At 52.0% G+C, this 27,152-nt stretch overlaps 5 protein-coding genes and 1 non-coding gene across 6 annotated transcripts; 2 read left to right on the top strand and 4 right to left on the bottom strand.

Moving 5' to 3' along the window:
• Positions 1 to 415: 415 nt before the first annotated feature.
• STEHIDRAFT_t126 lies at positions 416 to 497 on the top strand. The gene has a single exon. It is a non-coding gene; the product is annotated as a tRNA-Leu (tRNA).
• Positions 498 to 783: 286 nt separating this feature from the next.
• Positions 784 to 3,487, bottom strand: STEHIDRAFT_96027 (RTA1-like protein). The gene is made up of 9 exons (XM_007303282.1): positions 3,062 to 3,487; positions 2,885 to 2,977; positions 2,648 to 2,792; positions 2,415 to 2,527; positions 2,153 to 2,175; positions 1,966 to 2,046; positions 1,619 to 1,872; positions 1,444 to 1,514; positions 784 to 1,272 (listed from the first exon to the last, which is right to left on the bottom strand). Exons 1-9 carry the CDS (start codon positions 3,066 to 3,068, stop codon positions 1,082 to 1,084), a joined length of 978 nt encoding a protein of 325 aa, XP_007303344.1. The 5' UTR covers positions 3,069 to 3,487; the 3' UTR covers positions 784 to 1,081.
• A 1,383-nt stretch (positions 3,488 to 4,870) lies between these two features.
• On the top strand, positions 4,871 to 6,561 carry STEHIDRAFT_156024 (uncharacterized protein; the record flags this gene model as incomplete). Its single annotated transcript, XM_007303283.1, has 13 exons — positions 4,871 to 5,020; positions 5,086 to 5,099; positions 5,161 to 5,311; positions 5,371 to 5,627; positions 5,677 to 5,717; positions 5,786 to 5,804; positions 5,860 to 5,887; positions 5,952 to 5,973; positions 6,035 to 6,070; positions 6,143 to 6,167; positions 6,231 to 6,327; positions 6,387 to 6,452; positions 6,505 to 6,561. The coding sequence occupies 13 exons, from the start codon at positions 4,871 to 4,873 to the stop codon at positions 6,559 to 6,561; spliced, it is 963 nt and encodes a 320-aa protein (XP_007303345.1).
• A 268-nt stretch (positions 6,562 to 6,829) lies between these two features.
• On the bottom strand, positions 6,830 to 9,745 carry STEHIDRAFT_138890 (uncharacterized protein). The gene is made up of 4 exons (XM_007303284.1): positions 9,442 to 9,745; positions 9,289 to 9,382; positions 9,057 to 9,178; positions 6,830 to 8,919 (listed from the first exon to the last, which is right to left on the bottom strand). The coding sequence occupies exon 4, from the start codon at positions 8,780 to 8,782 to the stop codon at positions 6,836 to 6,838; it is 1,947 nt and encodes a 648-aa protein (XP_007303346.1). The 5' UTR covers positions 8,783 to 8,919; positions 9,057 to 9,178; positions 9,289 to 9,382; positions 9,442 to 9,745; the 3' UTR covers positions 6,830 to 6,835.
• A 3,801-nt stretch (positions 9,746 to 13,546) lies between these two features.
• Positions 13,547 to 15,216, bottom strand: STEHIDRAFT_130560 (uncharacterized protein; the record flags this gene model as incomplete). Its single annotated transcript, XM_007303285.1, has 3 exons — positions 13,547 to 13,706; positions 13,742 to 14,664; positions 14,788 to 15,216. The coding sequence occupies 3 exons, from the start codon at positions 15,214 to 15,216 to the stop codon at positions 13,547 to 13,549; spliced, it is 1,512 nt and encodes a 503-aa protein (XP_007303347.1).
• Positions 15,217 to 20,002: 4,786 nt separating this feature from the next.
• On the bottom strand, positions 20,003 to 27,037 carry STEHIDRAFT_156027 (uncharacterized protein; the record flags this gene model as incomplete). Its single annotated transcript, XM_007303286.1, has 4 exons — positions 20,003 to 20,464; positions 20,538 to 21,306; positions 23,844 to 26,408; positions 26,463 to 27,037. The coding sequence occupies 4 exons, from the start codon at positions 27,035 to 27,037 to the stop codon at positions 20,003 to 20,005; spliced, it is 4,371 nt and encodes a 1,456-aa protein (XP_007303348.1).
• Positions 27,038 to 27,152: the final 115 nt, after the last annotated feature.

The raw sequence follows: 27,152 nt of genomic DNA on the forward strand, positions 1-27,152 counted from the left end.
GGCCGATGTGCTCTATGTTTTCGGCTTCTCAAGAGTCCTTGAGTCTTTCTACTCTCATCTTCACATATCCCGCCCATACTAGCTATACACTTTTATTCCCCAGCTCTTCTAGGGTAGGGTTTTGCGCCGCTAGGTTTCGAGGTTCGCGATCCCTTGTGGGTTCTGCGCTGCTATGGTACGTTATGGTGCAAATAGGGGCTTTTGCGTCGCGATTGAGACGTGATTAGCGCCAGATATAGACGCGTCCCCGTTCCGAGGTGGTAGAGTATGTACGCTGATCGTCCGGTGAATTCTTTACGTCTCTCATCACTCAAGACTCATGGTCGTTTCAGTAGATTCCCGGGGCTGTATGTTTTCCTCCGCATGTATGACAATTGTCACCGAATGTGGCCTATCTCAGCGATGAACCTTGTATGGCGAGATGGCCGAGCGGTCTAAGGCGCCAGACTAAGGATCTGGTCCCTCCGGGGGCGTGGGTTCGAATCCCACTCTCGTCAGTTGTGTACAGTACAACCCCTTCTTTTTCGAAGAACTCAGTGGATCACGACGATTGTAGCTAATTGTGTCGGTCACGTTGCGTTTTTCTGAGTCGATTCTTTGTGGCTGCTGTGTAATCGGTGCGCGTATGTTTCTTTAACTTTTGATTTCTGCATGAAGTAAGCTACGCTCGCTGCCGATTCCCATAGCTGTATACTGATTGATTACGCCTCGGCTGCGAGAGATCTGTTGTCAAAAGAGCATACACTAACAGGACTCCTCACGACTATGTAGGTGCTTCTCCTAAATAGCTGCGCCTTGCGGCAAGCACGTATCCTCCAAAGTGCCCCTCTACATTAATATTACAAAATACCGAGAAACTAGTGAATGATAAGCGTAGCCTACGTACAGTATCAGAAACGAGAACGATAAGAAGAGGGTGAGACAGATCCCGGGCCATCCACATCATCCCCACAACGCGTTCCATCGACGCATCATTATAATAATAATCATCCCACACGCCCGAGCGATGATCTCACCTCAACTAGTACTCAGCGTATCCCGCACCGGGCCCCACCCTCGATCACAACCGCAATCTTAAAGCTCAAGCAGTCTCCTCGCTCGTCCTCCCTTCTTTTTCTGTTTCCTGGACCCTTCCATTCACCTCAGTTCCCGGAATCTCACCGTCGAGTTCTTTGATTGATGCGTTGGCGGGCGGGGAAGAGAGGAGGAAGCCGGGGTGAAAGAGGTTTAGGGTGAACATGGCGAGGGTGATCATTGCGCCGTCGAGGACGTCTGTTTGTGGTTTGTGAGGGTGGAGGGAGAGAATGTCGTGGTCGGTGGTTAGTAACGTGGACGATGAGCGTCATTTACGATCTGGGAGCGTGATTGAAATGGTGGAAGGAAGGAAGGGCTTGGGAGGGAGGGAAAGGTCAAGAGGACAGAGAGAGGAAAGAGAACACGCACTGAAATAGACCTGCGTAGAGATGATCCTTCCCGTCCACCCATCCGCTAGCTCGATCGTTCGATACACGGACCTGCATAACAATAACAATAACATCCAACCAACTCAACTCAGCCTCCCATACACCGACACCTCCGCGCCTCTCGTATCTCGTAGCGCCAAAACGATCCAACTCACCGGATAAACAAACAAATCGTCATGCCCACCATCCCCAACAACATCATCTTCATCTTCCTATCCACCCTTCCCCTCCCCCCCTCCTCGCCCGTCACCTTCGCAGCGTTCCCGTCCTTATCCGTGACGGTGGTAGAATATGAATAGCGAACGGGAGAGTCGCGGTAGTACCGCAACAGGAATTCGGAGGCGAGGATGACGTAGGCTACGATCGCGACGAGCTGGAAGACGATGCCGCCGAGCATTATGTTTCCGCCCTGTTTGCGTTTTTGGAGCATGTGAATATAGCGACGATGGTCAGATACACGAAGGACGAATGACACTGAGCTGGGAGAAGAAAACTGGCTGACCTTGGCGGGATTGTGTCCAGATTTGACCGCTGCAGATGCGCTAGCTCCACCCACTGCTTGCACGACCAGTGCGATCGTATCCTACAAAGTACCGCGTCGATGATTTCACAAAGAGGGAAAAAAAAGCACGCCTAGTGTGAGAGAGCAAGGGAGAGAATGGTACGACATCGAGGGAAGGAAAACGTACGCATGCGCAGAATACGATGGTATCTATTGCATAGGGTGGGACGAAGTTGTGTGAGTATTGGTATGGATGTGTGAGCGTGAGTACGATGTATGCGAATTGCGAATAAAGGGGGTAGGATAGGAATAACAGTGCGAAGTGATTGCAACATAGATGCAGATTTCGACTGCGGAACGTGTTGAATGTTCACGGTCGAGCAACGGTCGGGCAGAGGAAATGAAAGGCGAAGCGTTCGAAGAAATGAAGGCAACAGGGGAAGACATACAAAGCGTAGGTCCTAGACGACTGTATTGCGTCCCCAGTATCCCGATGATCCGACCAAGAATCACAAAGTTTGCTGCTACGAGGGGTGTCGGCGCGATGATTGTGGTCGTGATCCTGTATGCACACACACCCACGCACAAGGGAAATGGATAGCATCTGTATCAGCACTAGTACATCACAGGAGAAAGATCCGCCTCGTTACCCAGCCAAGGGGAAGAGAGCGCAAATACGTACTGCATGAGGTACGGGTTCAACGAAAGTGGCGAGTGTGAACTCCATAATCGACCCGCCCAACCAATGATCTCTGCTATACCGGCGACGACGGCGGTAGGGAACAGCCACCATAGGCGGAATTTCGTGGCTTCGCCGATGTGGATGACTACTCATACAATAGCAAGGAGGACGGGGAGTGATTGAGTAAGAATGGTTGGAAGGGAGAGCATAGCAGACGGAACAGAGGGATGAACGTACTCGTGGTTATTGAGAAGAGGGCGATAAAGATGATGCAGACCCATTCGGTGGGTATGTAGTCGTACAGCGAATCACCAATCGCGGAGGTTTCATCTAATGAGCAGACAACCAGGTCAGTAAACATATCGTCGCACCCGGCCTCAAAAGGATCGTTCAAAGAGAAGGAAGCAAACGTACTAGCCATGGTGAAACGAACGTCTTACTCTACCTGATTCTATGTAGTTTACAGGAAAGGATCGTAGCGTCCACCAGAGAAGTGTTGAGAGCAACTGGGGAAGGGGAGAGGGTATCACCCACAATACCCCTCAAAGCGTATATATATAGAGACAAAGAGGGGTTCAGCGCGCGCTAAACGTCCGACGCTGATCCAAGTACCCGTCGGCTTCCTGGTGATGTGAGGGCACTGTAAAGGCAATGTAAAGGGCAGGTCGTCGTGCCCGTCCGGACTACCTTTTTATGGAGGCGGGAAGGTATGATTGCAGCCGTGACAAGGGGAATGGCCCTCTGTTCGGCGGGTGATCTGATAGTCCGCGGACGCCGTAGACCCTCGGCGAACTCGGACGAGAGTGAACATCCTTAGGTCGGTGCGATGGACCGTAGTGGGTCTGTTTGGGGTCTGTTCCCTGAAAAACAAACATATACTGTACAGAGTATAGGCTAGTTGCGAAAGAAAAACCCTGAGTGTGATGTTGATGAAGAGATAACTTGACACGACATGCATAAATGATGAAATTGACTTGAAGCAGGAAAACGCGGCATGAATGGGCGTGCGGCATACGCCGGTAGCTTTGGCGGCCCGACCCGCTGTGTCAAGCGGACCAGATCGAAAACTCGTCGAAAACTCACAACCGCTAAACCCTGGTAGAGTTCCAACACCATAGCGCTCCGATATTTGCTTGCACTATGATCTGGATCATGTTAGGAAAAGGGTTGGAAAAGGGGGTCTGATAGATCCCGTCTCAGTTCAGAGTGTGAGTCTGATTCAGATCTTGTGGCACGGCTTAGGGACGGCTGATTGGAAGATGTAGGCCCACAGCTCCGCAGAATCTTTTACTCCACGGCAACAACACAGAGAAGAGACATGTCGGTGGGTACCAATAGTACTTTGAGGAATATACTCTTACCTTAGCTTTGCATTCGAACTAATAACCTTCCATGCCAATGCCGTCTGCGACGTCATCTGACCCATGCAGCGACCCTTCGTCACGGTCTGCCCCTCCAGACGCTTGTGGGACATCTCGGATTCAAGTCCTGCTCTCTGCGGTACTTGTGAAGATAGTCTCATTGGTCTGTATGTCTCGGAAGGTATCTCAGTAAAACATTGAACTTAGAGTGTCCGTGTCAGTAGGCTAAGTATGTCTAATACTTTCCTCGCTGATATGTATGATCCCCGACATCTACTCGTGATCTCCCTGCTTGCATCGCACTAAGACCATCACATCTGTGGAGAGATGTAGTGTCTTCTCATCTGACATAAGGGCAATAATAGACCATATATGTTTCAAAAAAAAACTTGGGACACGTTTGAGGAAGATCTCACCTATCAACTAATCAACTTCCTGATGCATTGCACAAATCTTAGTCCTTGTGGGCCTGGATAATTAGTCGGATAGTCCGAATGTTATACTGAATTACTGAATGAGCCACAGAACGAACGCGGCAGTAATTTTGAATGACCTCCCCTCATCAAAGAATATTCTAACAACCCACATAACAGACTCCATCAGCCGAAGCTAGCAGATGATTTCAAAGGCCTTCCACGCTGCAAATATGCTCCATCGTTCCACTGTGCAAGCTCTTACTTATTTTTACTTGACGAGTGGGATAAATTCAGATGCATCATTTCCGGCTGCTATCCCTTTCATGGACGCGAGATCTTCCTGAGGCTGGTTGATGAGGACTGTCCTTCTGTTTGCTTGGAGCGATACAGCTGTGGTATAAAATCTCTTCGATTGCGCACAAACACCTGTTTGCTCTATCCCTATCATGGCCACTGTAACACCATCCCTTGGACCGATTCTTGGGGCTTTTGAACTTGGTGTCCTGTGCTCTTCGATTCTCTATGGGGTTATGCTTGTGCAGTCCTACAACTACTATCAGTTGAAATTCAACGACAGTCTTTTCATCAGGCTCATCGTAGGGATCTATCACAATTACAATCTTCCGAAAGGGCTCTGACTGTGTAACACCCATACATGCAGCTACACGCTGTGCTGTACATCTATCATCTGTTCGGGGCCCCTCAAACGCTAAAAAAGGTTTTCCCGTACTCATAGGGTTGCAGATACTGCACACATTGTATTTCTATACATTGCGATCTATCAAGCTACAATCATCCACTTCAGCGATCTCACCGCCGCTCTCAGGGCCTCATGGTCCCTAAGTTTCTCCATCACAATATCCGTTGCCCTGGCATCTCTTGTACAAGTGAGCAACGGTTCCATCGACCTTACAGAACGCATACATTGGCTCACCCTCAACCGTAGCTCTTCTTTGCAAGACGCCTACATGCCCTGGCCCACAGCATTTGGGTACCGCTCATATCAGGAGTCGGGATCCTTGGGCACATGGGAATGGCCATCCCTGTGAGTGCTGTGCTGTACAAAGATGGCGATCTGGCGTTGGTGGTACAGAGATATCAGCCTCTCATCTTCGTCGTGCTCTCTCTTGGAGCGGCGGTTGACTCGTATAATACGATTTGTTTGTGTTGGTTCGTATACAGGAATAAGGCTCCGCACCGCCAGTGAGTCGATCACAATATGAACATAATTCTTTACTCATTATGAGAACAGGACGCAGAGAATTCTTGATAAGCTTGCCATTTGGACTATAGGTTCGCGGACTTTCTTCTCCTCGACCTTTATCTCTGACTAAAACGTCTGACATTTTATCTTGTATCAGAAACAGGACTCCTCACTAGGTTAGTTGCAAGAGCTTTTATAAGCGAACAATGTCACTAAAAGTTTAGTAACAAGCATCTCCGAATTGATAATGATCTCTCTGGTTCGTGAGCGCGGAAATATCTCTACTTGAACACATTATTGACACCCTGATATCACGTTGTAAGGTTGCGAGCATGCCCACTAGTGGTGCGATCATATGCTTACAATGAAAGAATGAGCGACTCATGCACATTCGGACTGCTCTCAGGGATATTCCTATTCTTTATGACGACAAGCCCCCGCTGTGCGTCGTTAGTTATCTGCGCCATCGTGGAGCCGAAGTGATTGACTGAACATTACACACTTCATTGAACAGTATACTCCAACACCTTATTGGCCTCGTATGCCACAAAATATCTCGTAACGAGCATCCGAATCTGATTGACTCTATCATTTTCATGCAGACTCAACGGTCGTGCCAGCCTTTTCTCGTCCAACGATATCATGACAAACAATATTACCACCATCGTATTTTCGAGTAATGGAGCCAGAACAACTAAAGTGAGCGTTTTCATTTCTGCTCTCTATACGGCGTGCTGATACATGAATGGTATATGTAGCCGGAGACTCATGAGGTACATATTAATGTCTCTCACATGGGCAATGAACCGATGTCTACTCCATCAGTCAGTACAACATGCTAACCCAGCCACGCCGAACTGATCTGTAATTCTTTAGGAGAATAACCTCGAGTTATCGGATTTTGAGGCTCAGATGGAAAGCGATGAAAAATAAAATCAGGATGGCGTAAGGCCCTGTTGTCCCCTGTATGTATTTGTTGGTAGGAGGGAGAATGCAATGCCGGTAAACATAAAGGGTATGAAGAAACGTCAAGCTGCGTAGAATATGTGTGGTGCGTCGGAGTGGATCGCAAGCAGTAGTATACTGCAGACGTGCAAATATTGCGAGGATATCTAACCTCTGAAGCCAGTAGTAATGTCTGTAGCAATATGTATGTAACAAATATACTAAAGAGTCAAGAATCCGACACGACAGATAACAACGGCATTCAACCTCCCCAATCATCCACATCCTCAACTCGCAGCCCCTTCCCGAATACTCTCGCACAAACAGCCTTCACTCCCGGCATCTTCTCCTCATTAAAGAATCTAATCACTTCCAACCCTCCCCTCACCCTCCTCCCACCCATCCTCGCAATCTCGCTGCCACCACTTCCGTCGACTCCTTTGCCACCTTCCCCGTCCTGCTCCAACGAATCAGAATAAGGCGTAATACTCGCACTCTTCAACCCCTTCGAAACATGCCACGGATGACTCCTCCACGGTGTCCTCACATGAACACCCAACGCCTTGATACCCACCGGGACATGCAAATCCGAAGGAAACTGGTCCCAGCGATCCAACAACAAAATCACGTTCAACCCCAATCTCCCTTCTTCTTCTCCTCCGACACCGTCATAGATCGAGCCGGAGTAATATCCCGAATCTGTTACAGACCCTGAGGGAGAGAAAGAACTCGTAGGCGAGGACGTCCCAGAACTTGACCCTGAGCCTGCCTCTCCATCTGGACTCCCACCCGAAGACGGAGAAGAATACCTCGTCAACAGATATAAAAGCTCCTGCAACGCCTCTTTCCCAAAATAATCGACGTCGATATACACGGTCTTCAGGTACCGGCCCTGAACCTGGAGGAAACGCCGCGTGCAAGGCGAGGTGACGCATAGGAGGGTCGTGTCGATCGGGTCGGGACCGTGGTTGGTATGGAAGTTATTGGCGTATAGGGAATGGTCGGATGACGCGGGGAAGTTGTGGACGTGAGATGGGTGGGTGGCGAGTAGGAAGAGTTGGGTGAGGTTCGGGTTCGGTTGTGGCTCGTGGGAAGACGTCGAAGCCGAAGATGAAGACAACGACGGTACTTCCGGAGGATTCGAGCCGGGCTCGGATGAGAGTGGTTGAAGGTGGCAACAATAGTCGCACGCAGAGCTCAACACGACCCTCGCGAACGTTAACCTCCTCCATTTCAACATCTCGCTCGGACATAACCTCGTCCGTCCTCCTCCACCCCCTCCTGAAGGACTCGAATCCGCGCAAAGGCTTCTGGTCCCCGTAGTTGCCCCGACGAGCCACGCCCGTATGTCCTCACATCCACCATCCCCTCCTTCATCATCCCGTCCTAATGCCCATCCCACGCCACCCTCCACGTCCCTCCAACTCGCCGCACAAACGCTATGCACCATCCTCAGGTTTCCTTCCCTTTCCCTTCTTGTTCCATCCTCGTCGCTACTCCAACCTCGTGAGCGACCAGCAGTATCGAGCAACACAGGAATCATGTTCGTCAGAATCGTAGACCTGCTCCTATAGCTGAACACCGCCAGATTCGGTAGCAATGCGATAATATCACAGCTCAGCTGCTTGATCGTCGGGATATATGGCTTGCATAATTCGTACGGCGGGAGAGATGCAAAGAGGAGGTAGCGGGTATAATGGCCTAGGTGTTTGCCTGGTGTCCCATTGCCGATGCCAGGTCGATCTGTACCACCTCCGTTATGGTCATCGGCGGAGGAGTGTTGCGCTGATCGTACGAGTGTGTCGCGTAGCTGGATGAGCCTCGATAGGTCGACATCGCCGTCCTTCTTCGCATCGATACAGATCGGCAAGGCCCTATAGAGACCGCCCATAGCCAATCCATGCCATCGCCTACAAACGCTCACGAGTGCTCGACTAGTCCGTATAGAAGTGAGTAGATCTTCGGTGCCACCGTATGAGTCGGGGGAGACGACGAAGGGAGGGAAGGAAGAGTTTGGAAGTGCGAAAGGAGAAGGAGGGGAATAGATGGAGGAGGAGGAGGAGGATGGAAATGTGCGAGAGGACGGAGACGATGATGGGGAGGGAGATGGGGAAGCGAAAGAGGATAAGGCGGATGTGAGAGGGAGGTTTGGGATTGCGGTGGCGAGTTCGAAGGTGTGAAGGAGGAGTTCGGATGGTAACCGATCCATGACGATACGTGGTCGGCTGGTGGGAATCCGGGAAAATGCAGAGATGACGAGATGACAATGGATGTGAGGTGGTCCACTGGGGAGTGGCGTTGACGCTGGTGAAGTTTCGGTAGTGGGGATATGGTGGTAACGGGCGACTGTGATAGAGAGAGGGACGTATTCAGTACTTATATAAATCACAACTTCAAAGATAGGAGTAAGAATAAAAGCGGAGACAGCGAAGTCGGGCGCGTAGTGGGTGGATCGTAATCAAGATAAAGTCATGTAAACTTACCAGTACGGATAAGAATTCACCGAAGCGTCTTCGCTAGAGTCAAGTACAGCCCCTTGTAGTACTTTTAACAGACGCTTTGCTGTGGTGTGCGGTAGTTGTACGTATGTATGCAAGTCGCAGGCCTGGACGAACAACGCGCGGTTCGTTAGCAGCGAGGCGCGGCATGAGCGGCAGAAAAAAGAATGGCCGGAGTCGACGGTGCGATCATGATGTATGATGCCTGCAGACGTACCTTTGATCGAACCCGAAGTTATGAGGAAGGCTACGGCCCTTATGCGAGGGGGATAAGGCAGCGCAAACAGTCAAAGCAATCGGAGAACGAAGAGCTAAATGGAGACCAGCATCAAAAATGATTGAGCATAAAAGCTGAGGAAGCACTACGTACAGACGTCGACAGATGCCCTTCTTTGGAAACTGACTGTCCAACTGGTCGTATGTCTCTAATGCTCCAACTTCCAGTATCCGGCGAGTGAGAACTTCAAGTTGACCCAACGACGCAAAATTGACACAAAGCAAAGAGATGCAACGGCGAACCAAGAGACTTCGACGTCTGAGATCAAGCAGAGATATCAAGCAGATAGAGACCCAGTCAAGCAGCAGTCTCCAATAGCACTATCACTCGCAACGTCCAAAAGTCGAGGGGGAAAAGGTCAAACACAACCTCAGGAAGTCTCAAAAGTCAGAACTCGGTGACTTGTAACTCCCTCCCGCATTTTTAGACGCCGCACAAACCCCGACCAAGGTCCCCTGACTTTCGTCCACGCAAGCCGATTGGCCAGCCGTTGCCGCTCGGGCTTCTTATCACATCGATCGGGATTGTGCATGAACGCCGGCCGTTGGAAGCGGCTCGAAGCGCGCGCGTGAATGATTTTAGAACGCCGTACGGTGTGGGTTATCTCCGTGTTTGTTTGCTGGGTGCGACGGCTTTGACACAGCGATAGTTCCTGTTTCCTGCACGGAAAGAAAACGAGTCTAAGCAAGTCTCTGTTCCAGTCATCCTGCACGCTCAGAATTCGTCAAGTCAAAGGAGGAGTGCACGTGCGTTCTGCGCCGACAGAATAGTACACTGACTGGGATCCGTTTCTGCGAGGGCAAGAGGAGGAATTCGAACATGCGTTGTGTTGGGTGGAGGGTGTGTCCAGCTGGTGGCATGCACACGCGTACAGAGAAACAAGACTGGAATACTTAAGTTGCATAGAGAACGAAATTGATATGTACCATAAAGCATAACACTAGCATACTGTAGCAAGATATAACTACGCAGAACTTCAGCTTCAACTACTACGACCGCATAACAAGAAAGCAGACCCCAAAGATAAGTAATAAACGAGACGGGAATGAAGGGGGGAGATACGATTAGGAGATAGACAAAGAAAGAGAGCATAAGAACGGAAACGGAAGGGTATCGTAGACGAAGAACATTCCATGGTGTGGACAACAGAACGCAAGCAAAATAATCAAGAAACAGACAGACAAACAGACAGACAGACAAATAGAAAAAAGCAGGCGATATCAAAACGGCCGGGACGATATCTGATTCTGTGATAGCTCCAAGAAAACGCGGACGTGAGTAGAGTGGTGTTATTGATACAATATGTACGACGGGGTATAGACCTGTGAGTCCATAGAACCCAATGAAAGGAAGCAAATCGAGAGAATCGAGAGACGAAGAACAAAGAAACAGACCAGAGAAATTCGGAACCGGAACACTACCCTTACCCAACCTAACCCCTTACCCCTACCCTCGACCCAAAGAGCACTTACATCATCTACTCCGCCCCCTCCTCCTTAACCCTCACTCTATCCCGTCCCTCCTCCCCATCTCGTTCTTCCTGCATATTCACATCCCCATCAACATCCATCGCTTCCTCTCTTCCTCCCTCAACACAACTCATCCCCTCCGCACTCCCCTCCATCTTGATACCCTCCATCGCCATCGTCCTCGACCCAGCGTCACCCATACTCATACTCATGCTCATCGTACTCGTGCTCGCCCCAAGATTAGGTGGCACAACAGGCGTCCCCGTCGAATGTGAATGTTCCTTCCGCTTATGTTGCCCCCTTCTGCTCTCGGTCGGATACTCGCATTTCCTCGACCTCCGAGCGCATTGGCTATAGATGACATGAAGGGGGAGAAGAAGAAAGGAAGAGAAAGAAATCAGTTCAACGTCCTACCCTCTAATTACCCCACGGAGGAACGCGAACGGAGAAAACAGAAAAGCAGACAGGAATGGAGGACAAGAAACACGCACTTGCAAGTCATATCCCCACTCCCCGGCACCGGCGGCCCACACGCGATCTTCCGCATCCTACAAAAAAGACACGCGAGCGCAGGCTTCGCTTTCCGTTTTGCTCTCCCTACCCCTGCTACTCCTACTCCTGCTCCTGCTCCTGCTCCTACTCCTGCTCCTGTCGCTCCACCGACAGCAATCCCCCCTCCAGACCCACTCGCACTCGCAGTCTCTTCGTGAAGATGCTCATGAGGCGGGGCTTGAGGCGCGCGTTTCGGTGGCTTGAGTCGCGATACGGGCGGGATATAATATGCTGAGCCGGGGTGATACGGTGCAGGCGGAGGAGGCGGGGGCGGGATCCGAGGCTGTGTATTCGTTTGCGTCTGCGTTTGCGTTTGCGGATGTGGATGTGGATATGGATTCGTTTGCGTTTGCGTCTGTGACCGCGAAGGAACTCCCTGATTCGTAGTCGGATTCGGATTTGACTGAACGAACGAAGACGTCGGCGTTGATGTCGAAGTTGGTGGAGAAGCGAAAGGATGCTGCGATGGAACGGTCGCCGTGGGCGTCTGCATCCTCGACTGTGAAGCCGACGCCGACGCTGAAGACACAGTTACACTGGGCGAAACAGGCAACGGCGTCGTCGTCCACGGTGCGTCCGTCCAGCTCCCTCCTCCCCCTCCCCCTCCTCCTGCTCCCATCGAACCACCAGCCCTCGACTGTGATCTCCCCCTTCCATGTGCCGTCGCAGTGACCGGTGAAATCCCACCCGAGCCCGACCCCAAAGTCGTATCAACAGCCAACTTCCTCCCCTTCTCCTTCTCCTTCGTCCTCTCCTTCTCGCGCTCTCTTTCCTTCTCGCGCTGCGCCCTCGGAAGCGGTTTCGGTTTCGTAGGCCGAAAAGCGGCTTCATCTTGCACGAACAGCATCCCTCCCCCTCCCCCACTTCCACTTCCCCCACTTCCACTTGCGCCTGCGCCGACACTTCCGGGTGGGAGGGCGTTGCAATCGGTGGAAGTGGATGGGGCGGAGGGGGCGGAGGTGGAGGTGGATGGAGCGGGGGTGGGACGGGATTTGATGTTGGGTTTGGTTGTGGATTTGTTACTGGCGGAGGTGGAGGTGGAGGTGGAGGGGGAGGTGGTTAGCGTGGATGTAGACGTTAGAGGAGGGACGGGTGCGGGGGCGGGTTTGAACGCAGATGCAGACGTGGGTGGAGGCGCAGGAGCGAACATAGGTCCTGTCGCCGCCGCTTCCGCCACCGTCGTCGTAGGTCCAGACGTAGATGAAGACGTAGGCACAGAAACCACAGTAAGAGGTCCAAACACGGGCGGTCTCAATAACCCAGGCGGCGGAGGCGCGACTTGAGCGTGAGCGTGAGCGTGGGGGTATGGTGCTTGTGTGTTCTTCTTCTTCTTGTCCTGTCGAGTCTTCTTCTTGTCCTGTTCAGTCTTCTTCGATTCCTCCTGCTGCTGAATCGTCGGCTGTTGTTGTGAGGAAACCGGTGGTGGCGGTGGCGGCGGCAGCTGTTGTTGTTGCGATGTCGTCGGCGGGAGGGGATACCCAAGCGTCTGCATGAGCGGGTTCGGAGGAGGCTGGGGTGGGTTCGAATGTGTATGCGGGAGTATATGCTCGACGGGGTATCGGTTATGGTTATGATACACGTACGGCGTCTGTCCTGTCGCTGTCGCCGGGGTCGAAGTCGAAGTCAGGCCTGTCGCTAGGGTCGAGGTGGGAGGGATAAGGGAAATGAGGTATGCTCTATCCGAGGCTGCTTGTCTTTGTACGGATGAAGGAGTGAGAGAGGTTTCGCAAGTACTACTCCTTCCATTCCTTCCGCTACTGCCCTCCTGATCCATATCCATATCCCTGCCTGTATGCGTATGCATATGCGTTCGTCCACGCTCTCCATCATCACCGTCCTCGTCCTCCTGCCCACTCCCCCCGTCCCCGTCCTCTTCCTCTTCCTCGCCCGAATCGCCCGACTCGTCTGTATCGTCTGTATCATCCTGAACCCACCCCGGCGGCTGCAAAAAATCCATAACGGGCGTCGGGGACCTCTTCGGAGTTTTCGATTTCGACTTGGATTTCGATTTCGATTTTTTCCGGCCTTGGGTTTGGGTTTGGCCTGCGCCTTGTTTCTTCCGTCCTGATCCTTGCGTCTTCGGCCCTGACACTTCGTTCTGAGGGTGTTGCGAGGTGGATTTCGAATGGGGCATGGACGGAGAGGTGAAGGTGGCGGTGGAATGTGCTGAAGATCCGTCAAGTGGTAAAGTCGTGAACAGCGTGGTACCGATGGAGCTCGCAGCTGAACTCGTCGTCACCGCCGCCGTAGCCTTCGAACTCACATCCGGGGCCGTTCCCCTCCCCAACACCGGTCCTGGTCCTGGTCCTGGTCCTAGTCCTGGTCCTGCTCCTAGTCCTGGTCCTGGCACTGATATCCGACTCCTCCCATACGCACCCCCGCCCCCACCCCCACCTCCACTCCGACTCCCGGACCGAATCGCACTCTCGTCCAATGCGCCACTCAATTCTGAGGATGGCGAGAGGATGATAGGTCGGGACGTGGTCGTGGTCGTCGTCGTCGTGTTCGAGGCCATATTCGAGTGCGGCTGTTGTGGTTGGGTAGTGTACATCTGCGGCATCGCCCCGGGATGCGTGTGCGCGGCGTAGTGCGAATGACCTTGGATATCGCCCTGGAACGAAGGAGGAGACGCCAGAGTGGCGAGTAGTGGTAGTGGGAGGGGTTGAGCGCGCGATTGTGTGTTCACTGATGCGAAATAAGATGATATATCGCCCGCGCCATCCTGGACAGCAAGGACCGAGGAGTTAGGACTGGTAGAGGATGCGTCAGTGGAGGTGGCGTCAGTGGAGGCGACGGAGGAGGGGACGGGGTCGTAGAACGACGGCTGTTGATGACCATGATCGGAATGCGGAGACTCAGGCGACGCCGACTGCGACTGTGGAGGATAGTATCCCTCTGCGACCGCCTCCGCCATCGCCACCGGCTCCCGCATAGTAAAATCCTCCAATTTCGGGACGTTATGCGTATATGCCGAATAATCCACGGGCACACCCATGCCCATGGAGAGCGAATTCGTGTACCATCCCTGCTGACCCTCCTGCTGTTGTGGTTGTGGTTGAGGGTACGGCGACTGAGTCTGGGTGTAATATTGCTGAGGCGAGACGACGGGGGAGGGGACGGCGCTAAAGTTCGGGTCCGTGCGCAAGTTCAAGGCGGGCGACTGCGATTGGGACTGGGGCTGTGATTGGGTATAATCTCCTGCGGTATGATCATGGTAGACCGAGTGATGGGACTGAGAGTGCGAGTGCGAGGTGGGAGAGTGGAATTGGGCGTAGTAGAGCTGGGGATCTGTGTTCTGATGCGCGAAAAGGAAGGGAGGGAGGGACGGGCGTCAATTTCGGGTGGATCACGAAGCGAAGTTGGGGGATGGAGAAATTGAGATGGGAGAAAGGGAGAGAGAGGGAGAGAAAGAACGGACCGAATAATCGATAGCGTTATATGCGTATCCCGTCTGGTCCTGATCGTCGTAACCGACATCCATCGACGCGTATCCGTTGCCGTCGTCCATCTGATTCAGACTATGGGGTGCAGACCAAGCACCGTGCTGTTCGTCGAGCGATTGGAGGTGAGGATGGGGGTGCGAGAAGTACGAGTGGGAGTGGGAATCCGATGCCGTATTCATATTATTATGAGGGATGGAGTGAGAGTGCGAATGGGCCCAGGTCGAGCTCAAAGAAGGATCCATGTCGGGTCCGCCTCCACCACCACCCTGATAAACGTAATCCCCCGCCACCCAGTATCCATTCGCCTGCCTCTCGTCTTGGTGGGTATGGTTGGATGCGGTGGGATAGACGACGTCGGGCAGGCCAGGTGGGATCAGCTCCTGAACCGGAAGCAGACGTTCCATTCGTGGTCGTGTCGTGTCGCGGAGGTATCGAGTGAGAGTTTACAGGTTATGTGATGACTGCTTTGATTCGGGTCCGCGAAGCTTTCCACGCAGTCCTCTCTCTTCTTCTCTTTCTCTTCGACCTTCCTTGATCTCTCCCTTTGTGAAGAGTGAGTGGAAGGGTATGGAACGAGCGAGCAAGCAGGTAGTATACGTGGTCGATTGAGTCGAGGTGAACGCGAGGAGTAGTGGTGTAGGTGAGGAGGTACGATAGACGCTGAGTGGGGGGAGGCAAACAAGGTGCGGGGAGTGTGTGTAGTGGTATGTCCGTGCGTGAGTTAGATTAGTGTGCAGCCGCAAGCGAGAAAACGAGACTAGCACTAGCGCGCCCTCGTGCTCTTCCCTTTCGTCCTCCTGCCCTCAGGTCCGCCAGGAAACCCGAAAAACAATTACTCGTCCCTGCCCGTCCCTGCTGACTCTCTCTATCTTGATTCTTCTGACCCGAGCGCTACAAAAAGAACGTGGCCTAAGCCTTTTTCGTCTTCTGTCCACAACCTTACATAGCCTCGCAGTTTCGCAGTTTCGCTTTATCATCCCCATCCCTATTATCGCACCCACCATCTACATATCTCCCCTGCATCCCGGATTTTACTGAAATAACCTTTCTTTAGCCAACGATCGATGTTGATCCAGATGTGCAGATGACTGATGGCGGCCCGCTTCGAATTCTTTCCTCTTCTTTCTCGTGTATTCCTTCTTCTTTCTCGTGTATTTCCTCTTCTTTCTCGCATTCTCGTCGAATTAGAAGCTTAAGCCTTTCTCGCGTTCTTGTTCTCAGGGAATGATTCAGAAGTGGCCATGGGCACGTTCCGAATCCTTATCAGTTGTGGACGCTTGTGTATTTCGATTTCTCGGGGATACATGGCGTGAGCGTGAGTTCGGACGTGCCGCTCAGGGGCTTGTGATCAAGGACCCCTGACCCTTCCTGACCCAACAGAAAAAAATGCGGTAAAATAGGGACCTGCAGGTATCGGTGTCAGTGTCTCACTGGAGACACGCCTGTCTCTGGCTTGCCGTTTCTCGAGGACTTCTTGTTTGACTTGTGTTCGATGCACTTACGTTCGCCTCCTCGTTCTTCCATGTATCAACGGCGGCGTCAAGCTCCGGATTCTCAGCTTCAGTTTGACTTCAGTTCTTCGTGTCCTCGGTTCTTCGTGTCCGCCCGTCTGTCCGTCCTGAACGGATTACTGCGTATGCTGCGTACAGTAAGTACTCTAATTCACTCCACGTTCGTCGGCGCTACTGATATCTCATAAAGTTCGGTGCGTGATGAACTCCTAGTACGTAGGTGAGGTTTAATTCCTAGCAGGACGAGCCGCTCGGCGTTGGGTTCGTGGCCAACAACTCCTGTTCTATCCCAGAAAAAAAACGCGGTAAATAGGTCCGTACACCATCGGTTTTAGCATCACGTTTCTCGAGTACCTTTGGACCGACTCTTCTTGTTCGACTTGTGTTCGACTTGTGTTCGACCCTCGATGCACTTATCATACGTTCGCTCCTTCTTTCAGCGTTGTCTCGGTGCTCAGCTCCGGATCCTCACTTCTTCGTGTCCATCCGTCGTGGACGGCTTGCTACGAACTGTACGTACTCTGATTCACCCCGATTCCATACGATCAAAATGGCAAGCAACGTCGGTCTCCGAACACGCTTGACGCCACTGACATCTTAGAAAAATGTTCTTCACTTCGGTGCGTGACAAATTCCTACTATCACCGCATACTACGCTGACTGCTCCCGATAGAACTGACTTGAACCTGACCCGTATATGCAAACTGCTACAAGCCTTTCCCTTTTGACTCGTCACTGGATGTGGTAAATAGGGACCTACAGCCTTACACTACACTACCAGATTCACGCCTGTTTCTCGAGAGTCTTCTTCTTCTTCTTCTTGTTCAACACCTGCCAGTTGTTCCTTGATGCACTTACGTTCATTAGAGACGTTGCGGAATGGAGAAATTCACCATTCGGTTTGGCGCGTGACCGCCCCACTTTGGCGGACGCTCCAATGGAGAAATTCACCATTGCGCAACGTCTCTATTCAAGCTCCGGATCCTCACCTTCATTTTTTATGTCCTTGGTTCTTCGTGTCTATCCGTCCTGGACGGCTCGCTGTGCACAGTACTCTCATTCACTTCAGCGTTCCTCGGCGCCACTGACACCCGAGTCTGATAAGTTCAAAAATGACATTCATAAATGGACGCTCTTCATCTCGGTGCATGGTGAGCCCCCGCTACATCTTTTGGCGAATGACTTATGACGTTACCTCCCTCCTAGAACTGACCCTGACCCGTACATGAAAACTGATTCAGACGAGCCGCTCAGCGCTATATAGGCCTATGATCAAGTTTCAACAACTCCTGCTACGGATAGGGATATTGGTCCTTAAGGGCCCACTTTGTATCCTGAATAAACCTTCCTTCCTTCTTCCTTCCTTCCTGTATGTATGTATTCGATCCAAGCCCCAGAACAGAAAAACGCGGTAAATAGGGACCTATGTATACTTCTCCTATGTGCGTTGTGACTATCGCTGTCAGGATCACGTTTCTCGACGGCCTTCCTCCTGCTCGACACTTGTTAGATTCAGATAACTGCGGTGCACTTACGTTCACTCCTTCTCGCAGCGTTGTCTCATGAGCGGCGTCAAGCTTCGGACCCTCGGCTTCGATTCTTCAGCCTCTCGGTTCTTCGTGTCCATCGGCATTCGCATTCGCCACCCGTGTCTGGCGGCTCGCTCAGGCTATGCGTCGTGCTCTGATTCACCCCGGTTGAATACGATCATGATCGGTCGTCCAGCGACGTCGGCGTCCGACACCACTGATATCCGAAAAGGTATAGGTTATAAAATTGTAAGATGCGAAATTGATAGATGAGAAAGTGCCAGTGGATGCTCTTCATCTCGGTGCGTGATGAGTTCCTACTTCACGCCTATTTCCTAACACCTAATGACCTATGGCTTTGCTTGCTTCTGTACCCTCTACTTAACGCTGAACCTGACCCGCTCCTGTATACACACATGCAAGCTGATTCGCTCTGTCAGTGCACTCCATCGAACGTCATAATACACTTATTCGTCACCCCTCACCCGTCACACCCTCACCCACCCTCAGACTGCGGCTGATAATCTTTTTTCCCTTTCTCTCAGCGCCTACGATAGCCGTTCTCTAAAAACAGCTTATGGCTAGTTTCCCGAATCTTTGAACGAGTTGATATGGCGTTTATCTGTACCCATTCGGTAGGCCGTACAGCGCACGAGTTGTAGGCGCGTGTTTACAGTTTGCCGTATGCGAAGTGTAGCGTCATCAGACTTTGACTTTGGAGACCGATAGCACACCGAGTGGGATACTTCCTGTTGTTTATACACGCTAGAAGCTCGAACTCGATGTGGATGGGTGAGACGAGCTGGCGACGTGTGATCTTTATCGCCTGATGAGGTGAGGTTTAGGCTGTTAGTAGGGAAACTCACGACGCCGAAACTGGCGCTGATACTTCTGTTTTGTTCATAAAACTGTGTCGTTTGATCCAGCTTTTTTGCCGATTTATGGGCTGACGGGTTCATGGCCAAAAAAGACTGACCCCTTCTGCCGAAGTGAAAAACTGCGACAACAGCTAAACGAGGGAGTAAATTGCGAGCTCTATTTAAATTCCGTGTTAAATGACCTCACCATCACCACAGCGCCCCAGCGAACACTAGGCTACACCAGGTCCGCCATGAACGTGCGAATCAATCGTCACTTAAATTTTCATCCGTCCATCACATGCTCTTCGTTTTCTTTTCCTATGCTCTTCGTTTTCCATTTACTGGTCGTTTCATTTCGCGGTCTCTTTTTCCTCCCACTCTCTTCAGACTTACTCTTCGTTCTCCCGCCACCCCCTGCTCAAATAAAAGATCCAACGGTTCTCATCCCTGCCTCGCACCGACATCCCGATATCCCATCCTCACAGGCCGCATCCTTCTCTCCGTTCAATCTCCCTCCCATCGAATTCAAAGCGTCCGCCCTCGCGTCCCGTCTAAAGCCTATATCGCAGATCATCTCTCTCCTCCTATTTGCCTTCTGTGTCCCCTTCAAGCCTGGTCAACCGGATCAATCATCTTGCGGTGATACACGATCCACGATACGCATTACGCATTACGCATTTTGACTAGTCTCCGAGTACTAGTACTAGTATTCTGATCCTTGATGAGCATGAGCATTTGACTGATCGCGATCGTATCGATTCTTGCTCCGCGCTCGTCGTGTATGTAGGCCTCAGGTGTATGATCATGATGACCCGATCGACAATTGCGGACCGTTCGCGGGAGTTTCGAGTACATCTGCGTTCTGCTCGGGCTAAGTACTTGTGGAAAACATGTGTTGAGAACATAATGATGGATAAGCATGGGTGCAGAAAGCTCTGGTCATTTTGCTTTGACGATGAAGTTATTGACATTGGCTTGAACCTGTACACTAGGGGCGCTATGCACAACTTTGCTGCATTGTGGGTCGTCACGGTCAGCGGCTGGTTACGCACATATACTCATAGAACGCCCTTAGACAATATTTACTCGAATTCCAGCCGACGACAGTCATGCGTATCCCATTCGGCCATATACTCTCATTAATATTTCATTCATGTCCGCCCAGTCCTACTGTTACCTTCGATCATGTCTCATGAATAGGGCGCTCATGCCGCTCATAAAATCCTTCCTTCCACAAATCCACGCGCACCCTGGAATCTGCTTCCCTGGCCTCTCGGCCTCAGACAAGGATTACAGCTCCTTGACCACAGTCTCTACTGTCCCACTGCTATCGTCGAGCTCCAAACTCATTACCAACGCCGCCTCAGCCTTCACAGCTCTCATCTCATTTTCTTCAAGCGGACGTTCGCAGATTTTGGATAGGGCAAAAGAAACACTCGACAGCACACAACCGCCGGGCAACTGACGTCTTATTCTCAGAACATCAATCAACAGGCCTAGGCGTCCTCGTCCCACTAAAGAAGGCGCGTTAACATCAGGCCAAGCGTCCGCACCATCGTTCTTGAGGGAGAGAAAAATGATATTCCTCAAGCTTGGAACAATGTCCCACTGGGGAAGATGATGCTCCCCGGGTGGCGGACGGAGCGCCTCGAAGAACCTTTCGGTATCGGGTAAATCGACCGCTAGGACTTGGACGTTCGGGAATATACGAAGTAACTCGCGCCATTCCTCCACCATGTCATACCTCGGATGCTGTTTGCGTCGTTTAGGTGAGAGTCTCGTCAGGACCAGGTGGCACGGCATGGGGGCCTAGTAGCCGCTGCACTAGCGCCGGTATCGACTGGTTATGGATCCTGATGTTCCCCTGAGTAGGTTCGTATACTATAGTAAATTTGACGAGCCAGACGTCGTCTGCTGCGAGAGGATTACGCGCAAGGTCTCCATGCAATGAGGATGCTGGGCCAGCCCTTATACAAAGCATGTGATGAGGAACGATAGTGATTTGGATCACCTCGAAGACGTTGTCGTGCGGAATGGTATCGAAGAGAGATTTGAGCATAGAGCAGTCCTCGTTGGAGAGGGTCCAGTCCAGCTTAATATGAAGGTCGATGCGAGACACATTCTGCGCTGCTCTCCATGGCGTCAGAGGAGATAAGAGCGGCAGTGCATCTTCTACGACGCAGACGAGCTTCACGCTCTCCAGATGTGGTAAGGAGACCGGAGCGGGATCGAGGTCGGTTTCGGACAAGTAGTCGAACTTTACGTGCAGTTGGCGTAGCTGCGGCGTGCGCTCGAGGAGATGGAAGAGCTGGAGGGGACAAATGCCCATTCCGGTAATTTCGAGTGAGTGCAGAGAAGGGAGGGCATCTACGCGGTGTGGGATGGATACTGGTTCTTTCAACCACCCATCAAAATCGTCATCGATCTCAGCCTTCACTTTTTCGACGTTGGGCGAGTTCAATATGAGCGCAATGAGCAGCATGTCGTGAATCCCGGTGAACTCGAGGGATGTGACGGTCGATAAAAGCGTGGATGTAGGGAGAATGGAGAATGGAGAGTGAATGACGAGGTTTCTAAGATTCGGACTTTCGCCTCTGAACACGCGGTCAGGAAGGCATAGAGCATATTCCGCGCCGAATGTGCCTGGCGATTCCGGGTTGGTACGATAGCATAGAGAAAATGCATGCAAGGAATAAGCAACAAGATCTGGCAGTTTGTTAAGTAAGATCCTATGGAGCTCCGATGGTCTCATCACTGATGCCTCTGGAAAAGCCCAACTTGTAGGGAGAGTACTGTACTTTTTCGCGCACAAGTTCGTGTCCCGTGTCCCATGGGTGCCGCGAACGAACTTGTGCCACGGGACAGTCCCACCCCATTGACGTGCACTGAACTTGTAAATGGGACATACCAAAATTTGACGAAAACTTGACGAATATTTGAGAATATATTTTAGGGTCCTAAATTGGCCTCAGGAAGGCCCCCAAGACACAATTTGGCCAGATTTTGCTACTGGGTGAGCTCCCCCACCCAAATGCAGAGAATAAGTGGCTGTTAAGCGGTCACGAAAGGTCGTATCCCTGAAAAAGCGTCCATGTTCACGAACATCGTCCCTTGTCCCGATCTGCTTGCGAACCGGGACACGAACGGATTATGTCATCTCGGCAACGGCCGAGGGGCGGTGGCGCGAACTTGTGCGCGAAAAAGTACAGTAATGGCCAATCGCAGTGTGTGTGTACGATGAGTCTCCAGGAGTACGCGCTCAAGCGCTGCTTCAACCTGAGGTCGAGCAAACAGATTCAGAGAAACAGCATCTAGCTGCGCCGAACCTGAGCGAGAAAGAAAATCTTGGATCCGAGGAAGGCTCATCGTCGGGCCGATGAACGTCCACAGGAGTGGACAGCCGAGGGCGACTTCGCGCCAGATGGAGCAGACCTGCGATGCCGCGACGAGATTGGCACCGTTATCATCCTCCTCAATTGGCCACGAGATGAGGTGGGAGAAGATATTTATCAGGATCTCAGCGGCCATTCGGACCCGCGGTCGCGCTTGGACTCAGCTTGAACTGAATACTGCAGTCGCTGCTCGCTCAATTCAAGTTGAACAACCCTTGGACTCAGACTGTGAAGGGCTCTCGGACCGCATCACGGAAAACCGCCGAGTCCTACAAGCTCATATATTTCGTTCGCAAGGTCATATATGAGATCCAATTGCTGAAATACTACTACAACAAGTAAAATGGGTTATTGTGCTCATTCACATATTGCAAGGTCTATAGCGAGGGTGCCCAAGTTACTACATGCTCTCGAAATCTGTGGAAGGGCTCATCGTTTCAGCTCAGGTTGTCCCACCGGGTGCCCATTTTGACAGCGTAATCGAGCAGTCAACTTTTCACGGACAATCGTTTCGTGTATTGAGCAGGGCTACATTACACAGTGGTACATAAGCATATAGGTAGCAATTACAGGTGGAGTCATGTCATACAGATGGGACAGCAGGCAAGAGATGAGACGAAAGAAAGTAAGAAAAATATAATAGTTTACTGGGGTCATCGGAGAGGAGATGCGAGTGTACGTAGAGGTGCTCGAGATGAGGGACTAAGGTAAGTACAAGTAGTTGCCCGCACACGACAGCCTGGCAGCGCGTCGCGTGCGACATTCAAGTTCACGCCGCACATTGATGATGTCATCCCCTAGTCCGAAGACGAAGCACAGTGTCTGCTTCGTCTTGTGCGGAAGGGATGTGGGAAGGGACGAAAGCGAGTACGAATAGGGAAATAGACTAGGGAGACGAAAAGGAACGAAACGAAACGGATGCAACAACATTGACGGACGTCACCTACCACCTTCGCGCTGACACGGCGCGCTCGTCTCGCGAACAGTCCAGGGCGTCGTGTAGCGCCATGTGAAAGAAAAAGGCTCCGGCCAGCGTAGACTAAATGCTAAGGGTGAAGACGAAGTGGCCAGCGAAAGCTTCAAACTTCGGAGAAGAGGGGATGATGGTGGTACGACTCGAAAGGGATTCAGCCCGCGCAAGAAAATGATGAGTGCGCTGGCAAGTCCCACGCTGAGTCCCAAACTGCACCTTCTTTGGTGACGCATCGATTCCTGCCGAACTCGGCGGGTCTAGAAATGGGGCTGATACCAAGCCAATGCAACATTCCGTAGCTTTCTAAGCTTGAACAACCTGTTTCGGCGTAAATAAGTGTTCTCAGGTGCAATATAACTGCACCTAACCCACCGCCACCTTTCGCCACCATTTATTCGGTACAATTGCTTGCAAGGCTCGGCGGGGATCCGTGATGCGGCCGCCCCATAAAACCTGTCAATGCGAGCGCGACTTCGCCAGTTTGCCGGACAAGCGGCGCACCCAAGCGATTGCCTGATTCGGACGGAACCGCCCCGTTGGCTCACTCGTCCGCCACGCGTCTCGCGCGACTTGGGAGAGCGAGAACGTCGACGCGCCGCTAGCTACATTGTAGCTTCATCGTAGATAGATAGTCTATCAATAATAAAACAATAATATATGTCTAGTAGCCCGCTAAAAGTACTACATTGATTTGAAGGATTTCTTTCTTTTTTGCTTTGGCTGAGGTGAGGGATTGAGTATAGATTCGTCGGAGATTGAATCGGACCTTGCACGCGACTTGTTCAACTTGCGTTTAGGGGCCGACGTCGTCCTGCTTGGGCGTTGTGGCGTTGTCGGTGCCTCCACCTGTGGCGGTCCTGCATCCTCTGTCTCTGGCTGACTTTCTATGGTTGTGAACTCGGTTGTGAGACGCTCTAGCTGGTCACAAAGAGCCTTGACATGTGTCAAGGCCAGCTGTGCCTTTTGATAGATCTTGTGGTTGTCCTTCTCGAGATGTGTGTGGCCCAGTTCGTCTGCGAACTCGCTCAGACGCGGAGTAGTTATTGCGAGCTCGAAGAATGTGCGGATCAGCGTCTGTGTGTTCACGGTGGCTCTGGCGTCTCCTGGCTTCAGCTCGAAGGATGCCGGCATGGGCGCTTCTGATTCCTGATCCGTATCCGGCATCGTGTGAAGTTCCGAAGTTTTGTACACGGCGACCTGTGCGCGTTCTTCAGAACCGTCCTCCATCTCTGTGTCTCCCACGACACGACTCTCCTCTGCATCGACGTCTCCCGCGCTGGCATACTCAGAGGGATCGGCTTCACTCGTGTACTCTGATGGTGTCCGCCCCCCAAGAGATTCTGAATGGCTATTGCCTACTACTGCCACTCCATCATTCACCTCGTAGATTCCCTCGCCCTCCCTCAGGATGTCGTCAACGCTCTCGACCGCGCGCTTGATGGGGCTTGTAGTACCAGCCAGGTCTCCAGATGATGCCAGAGCGTTGGCGAATAGGCTCGCCTCAAGTATACGCGCTTCGTCAACGGTTTTAGGGATCGATGGAGCTGCCGGTACGTTCTTTCCTGCTTGCTTTAATGCCGAGAGCTGAAGTAGTGCTGCACGAAGATGTTTGCAGGCCCCACCACGCCTTCGAAAGTCTTCGCAATCGCAACGAGCAGCGCCGGTCAACTCAATGATGATCGTGTATGTGACAGGTTCCGTGTCGACAGATAGAGCGGCAGCCGAATAGCATTGGAAGGTGATGGTTTTCGTCTCCAGATCAAGAACGGGGGTGCTGACTTGACGTTTCTCCAGCAGGGCCTGTGCATCGGAATCACGGCGTTCGTCGGGCTCCAGATGCGCAATCGTTGGTCGCTCCAGAGTTGTACGACGCGCGCCAAGTAAGTGACCGCCCCCTGCCTGCCGTATTCGCGTTTCCCAAGCAATTTTGAGCTGATGGGCCATCTTCCGCTCTTCAAATATAGATGGAAAGACCTTGAAGACGAGGAGATTGACGAGGACATCAAGTCGAAGAGGACGACTGTTGTTTTGCCAGCGGTGTAAGTGCTTGTTCTTGAGGAGGTTGTTGAAGGACTCAAGATGATTCGTGGTCGGTAGGACGAACTCGAACGTACATCCCAGGATCTTCGCGGCGACGTGGCGGCCATGGTTCGACCATGACTTCCACAGCATCTCATCGTCAACCCAGTTGTCGCTGAGATATTTGAGGTGAGAAATCCCGGCATCTGCTGCTGTTGCCGCTGATGGATCCGAAGCTTTCAGGGCCTCCAATGTCTCCCTCTCTGCCGTAACGAGTCGTATAGCGTCTACGTGGACCAGTGAAGCCACCAAGGCATCCTCGAGGCGTACGAGCCGTGTGATGATTTCAGAGGCACCGACGATCTGTGAGTTACTCTTGAGGGTATGGTTGCGATGATTGGTCCAGCACTGACGGAGATGAAACTTGCAGAGGATAAGCCAGATGCCCGGAAACACTTTGAGCAGTGCGTTCCGTTCCTTCGTATCGGTGTCTGTGATCGCGACAAGGGCATGGAAGGAACTCCCGTTTTGTTCGCCCATGGACTTTCTCCATTCGGTAAGTAAGCGTGTGAGGATCTCGGTGTTGTATCCGCTCGGTGTGAACTTGTTACCAGAGGGAGCAGAGAACAGGAAGAACGCGATAGGTACGCCTCTCGATTCTTCGTCAAGCGCCATGGCAATGAATAGTAAGATTTTGCTATTGCAGACACCGAAAGTACCGTCGAGAATGATCTGCGAGTTATGTGCGTACTTCCATGCAGCGCTCTTCATCTCCGGGGTGGCGATGCAGATTTCGAAGCGCTCACTTCGTTTTGTCCGGGCCGAGTAGTGGAATACGGCTTCGGCGAGAGTGGAATTGTATTCGGGATGGGAGGGGTTCAGCCAGTGGTCGACGTTGCGATGCGGTGCGGTATCGACGTCTACGCCGCCCAAGCGCTGAAACTGGCGATACAAGGAGCGTGAATCGCCCTGCTTGAGCAGCCAGCGGTACGGTGACGACGTCCAATCCTTGGACATCCCGGGATATCCACCAGTGCGTACCAGTAGTCTGTTCTTCTCCCTGATATCGGACCACACACCTCCATCCCGTAGCTGACGCAGTGCGACTTTCCAGACCTCGGGATGAACGGGGAATACAGGCAGGTGAGACATCTTTGCAGAACGGCAAGCATCGTTGTGATTGAAGAGCCCTCGTATACGCAATACGATGTTGGTGGAGTATACAACTTCACAGTGACCGAGACAGGAGGTGAAGGGAAAGGTAGTGTGGCGTTTTTTCGAACCAAGACTCTCTTCGTTGTACCCGCATTTACTGACCGATTATCAATATTCTCTTCTAGCCTGGATCATCAGCAACTGTGCTCACCATTGATAGAGAACCCGTTGTGAAGGCTTTCCGCCCACCTTCGGCCCCTCCCCCTTCCACCGAATGCTCCAGCGATTCCCCATGTTCTCCCTCGACGCCTCGTCCACACCATAGCCCTCAAGAAGTCGCATTGCCTCCGCCTGGTCTAACCTGTCGCTTATATCGAAGATGTGGTCAACGACGGACGTTCCGTGAGCGTAGAGGGCCCGGATTTCGGATTCTTGCTGGGAGGAGATGTACAACTGGTCAAGAGGGATATCGGAGGCACGTGCATGGGCATTCAAGCCAGATGATTCGTCTCCGTTGGCTTCTTTGGACTTATAGACCACGAATTTTGTCGGAGGAGCAGAGAGAGGGGTAGGGAAATGAATGGGTGTTTCGGGCTGCGGGGTATTGGTGGAAGGCGTAGTAGTGCCTTGTAACGGTAAGACATCCGACGACGACGTTTTCGGTGAGGCGATTGAGGAGCTCGTCTTCCCATTGTATTTGCTCGGTGATGTGTTAAACCATTGACTACCTTGACTTATTGCTTCGGGCTCCACAGGTTTTCGAGGTTTGGCGGATTTTCGAGCCATCTGAAAGAAGTATTGGGCCTTGCAGGAGAAGGAATAGGAACACCAAAAATGTGAGACATCCAGATTCGGCCAATACTCAGAGTATTTTGGGTGGCGAGAGATGTGGCCCTCATGC

The sequence above is a fragment of the Stereum hirsutum genome (assembly GCF_000264905.1).
Source record: "Stereum hirsutum FP-91666 SS1 unplaced genomic scaffold STEHIscaffold_6, whole genome shotgun sequence".
NCBI lineage: Eukaryota > Fungi > Basidiomycota > Agaricomycetes > Russulales > Stereaceae > Stereum > Stereum hirsutum.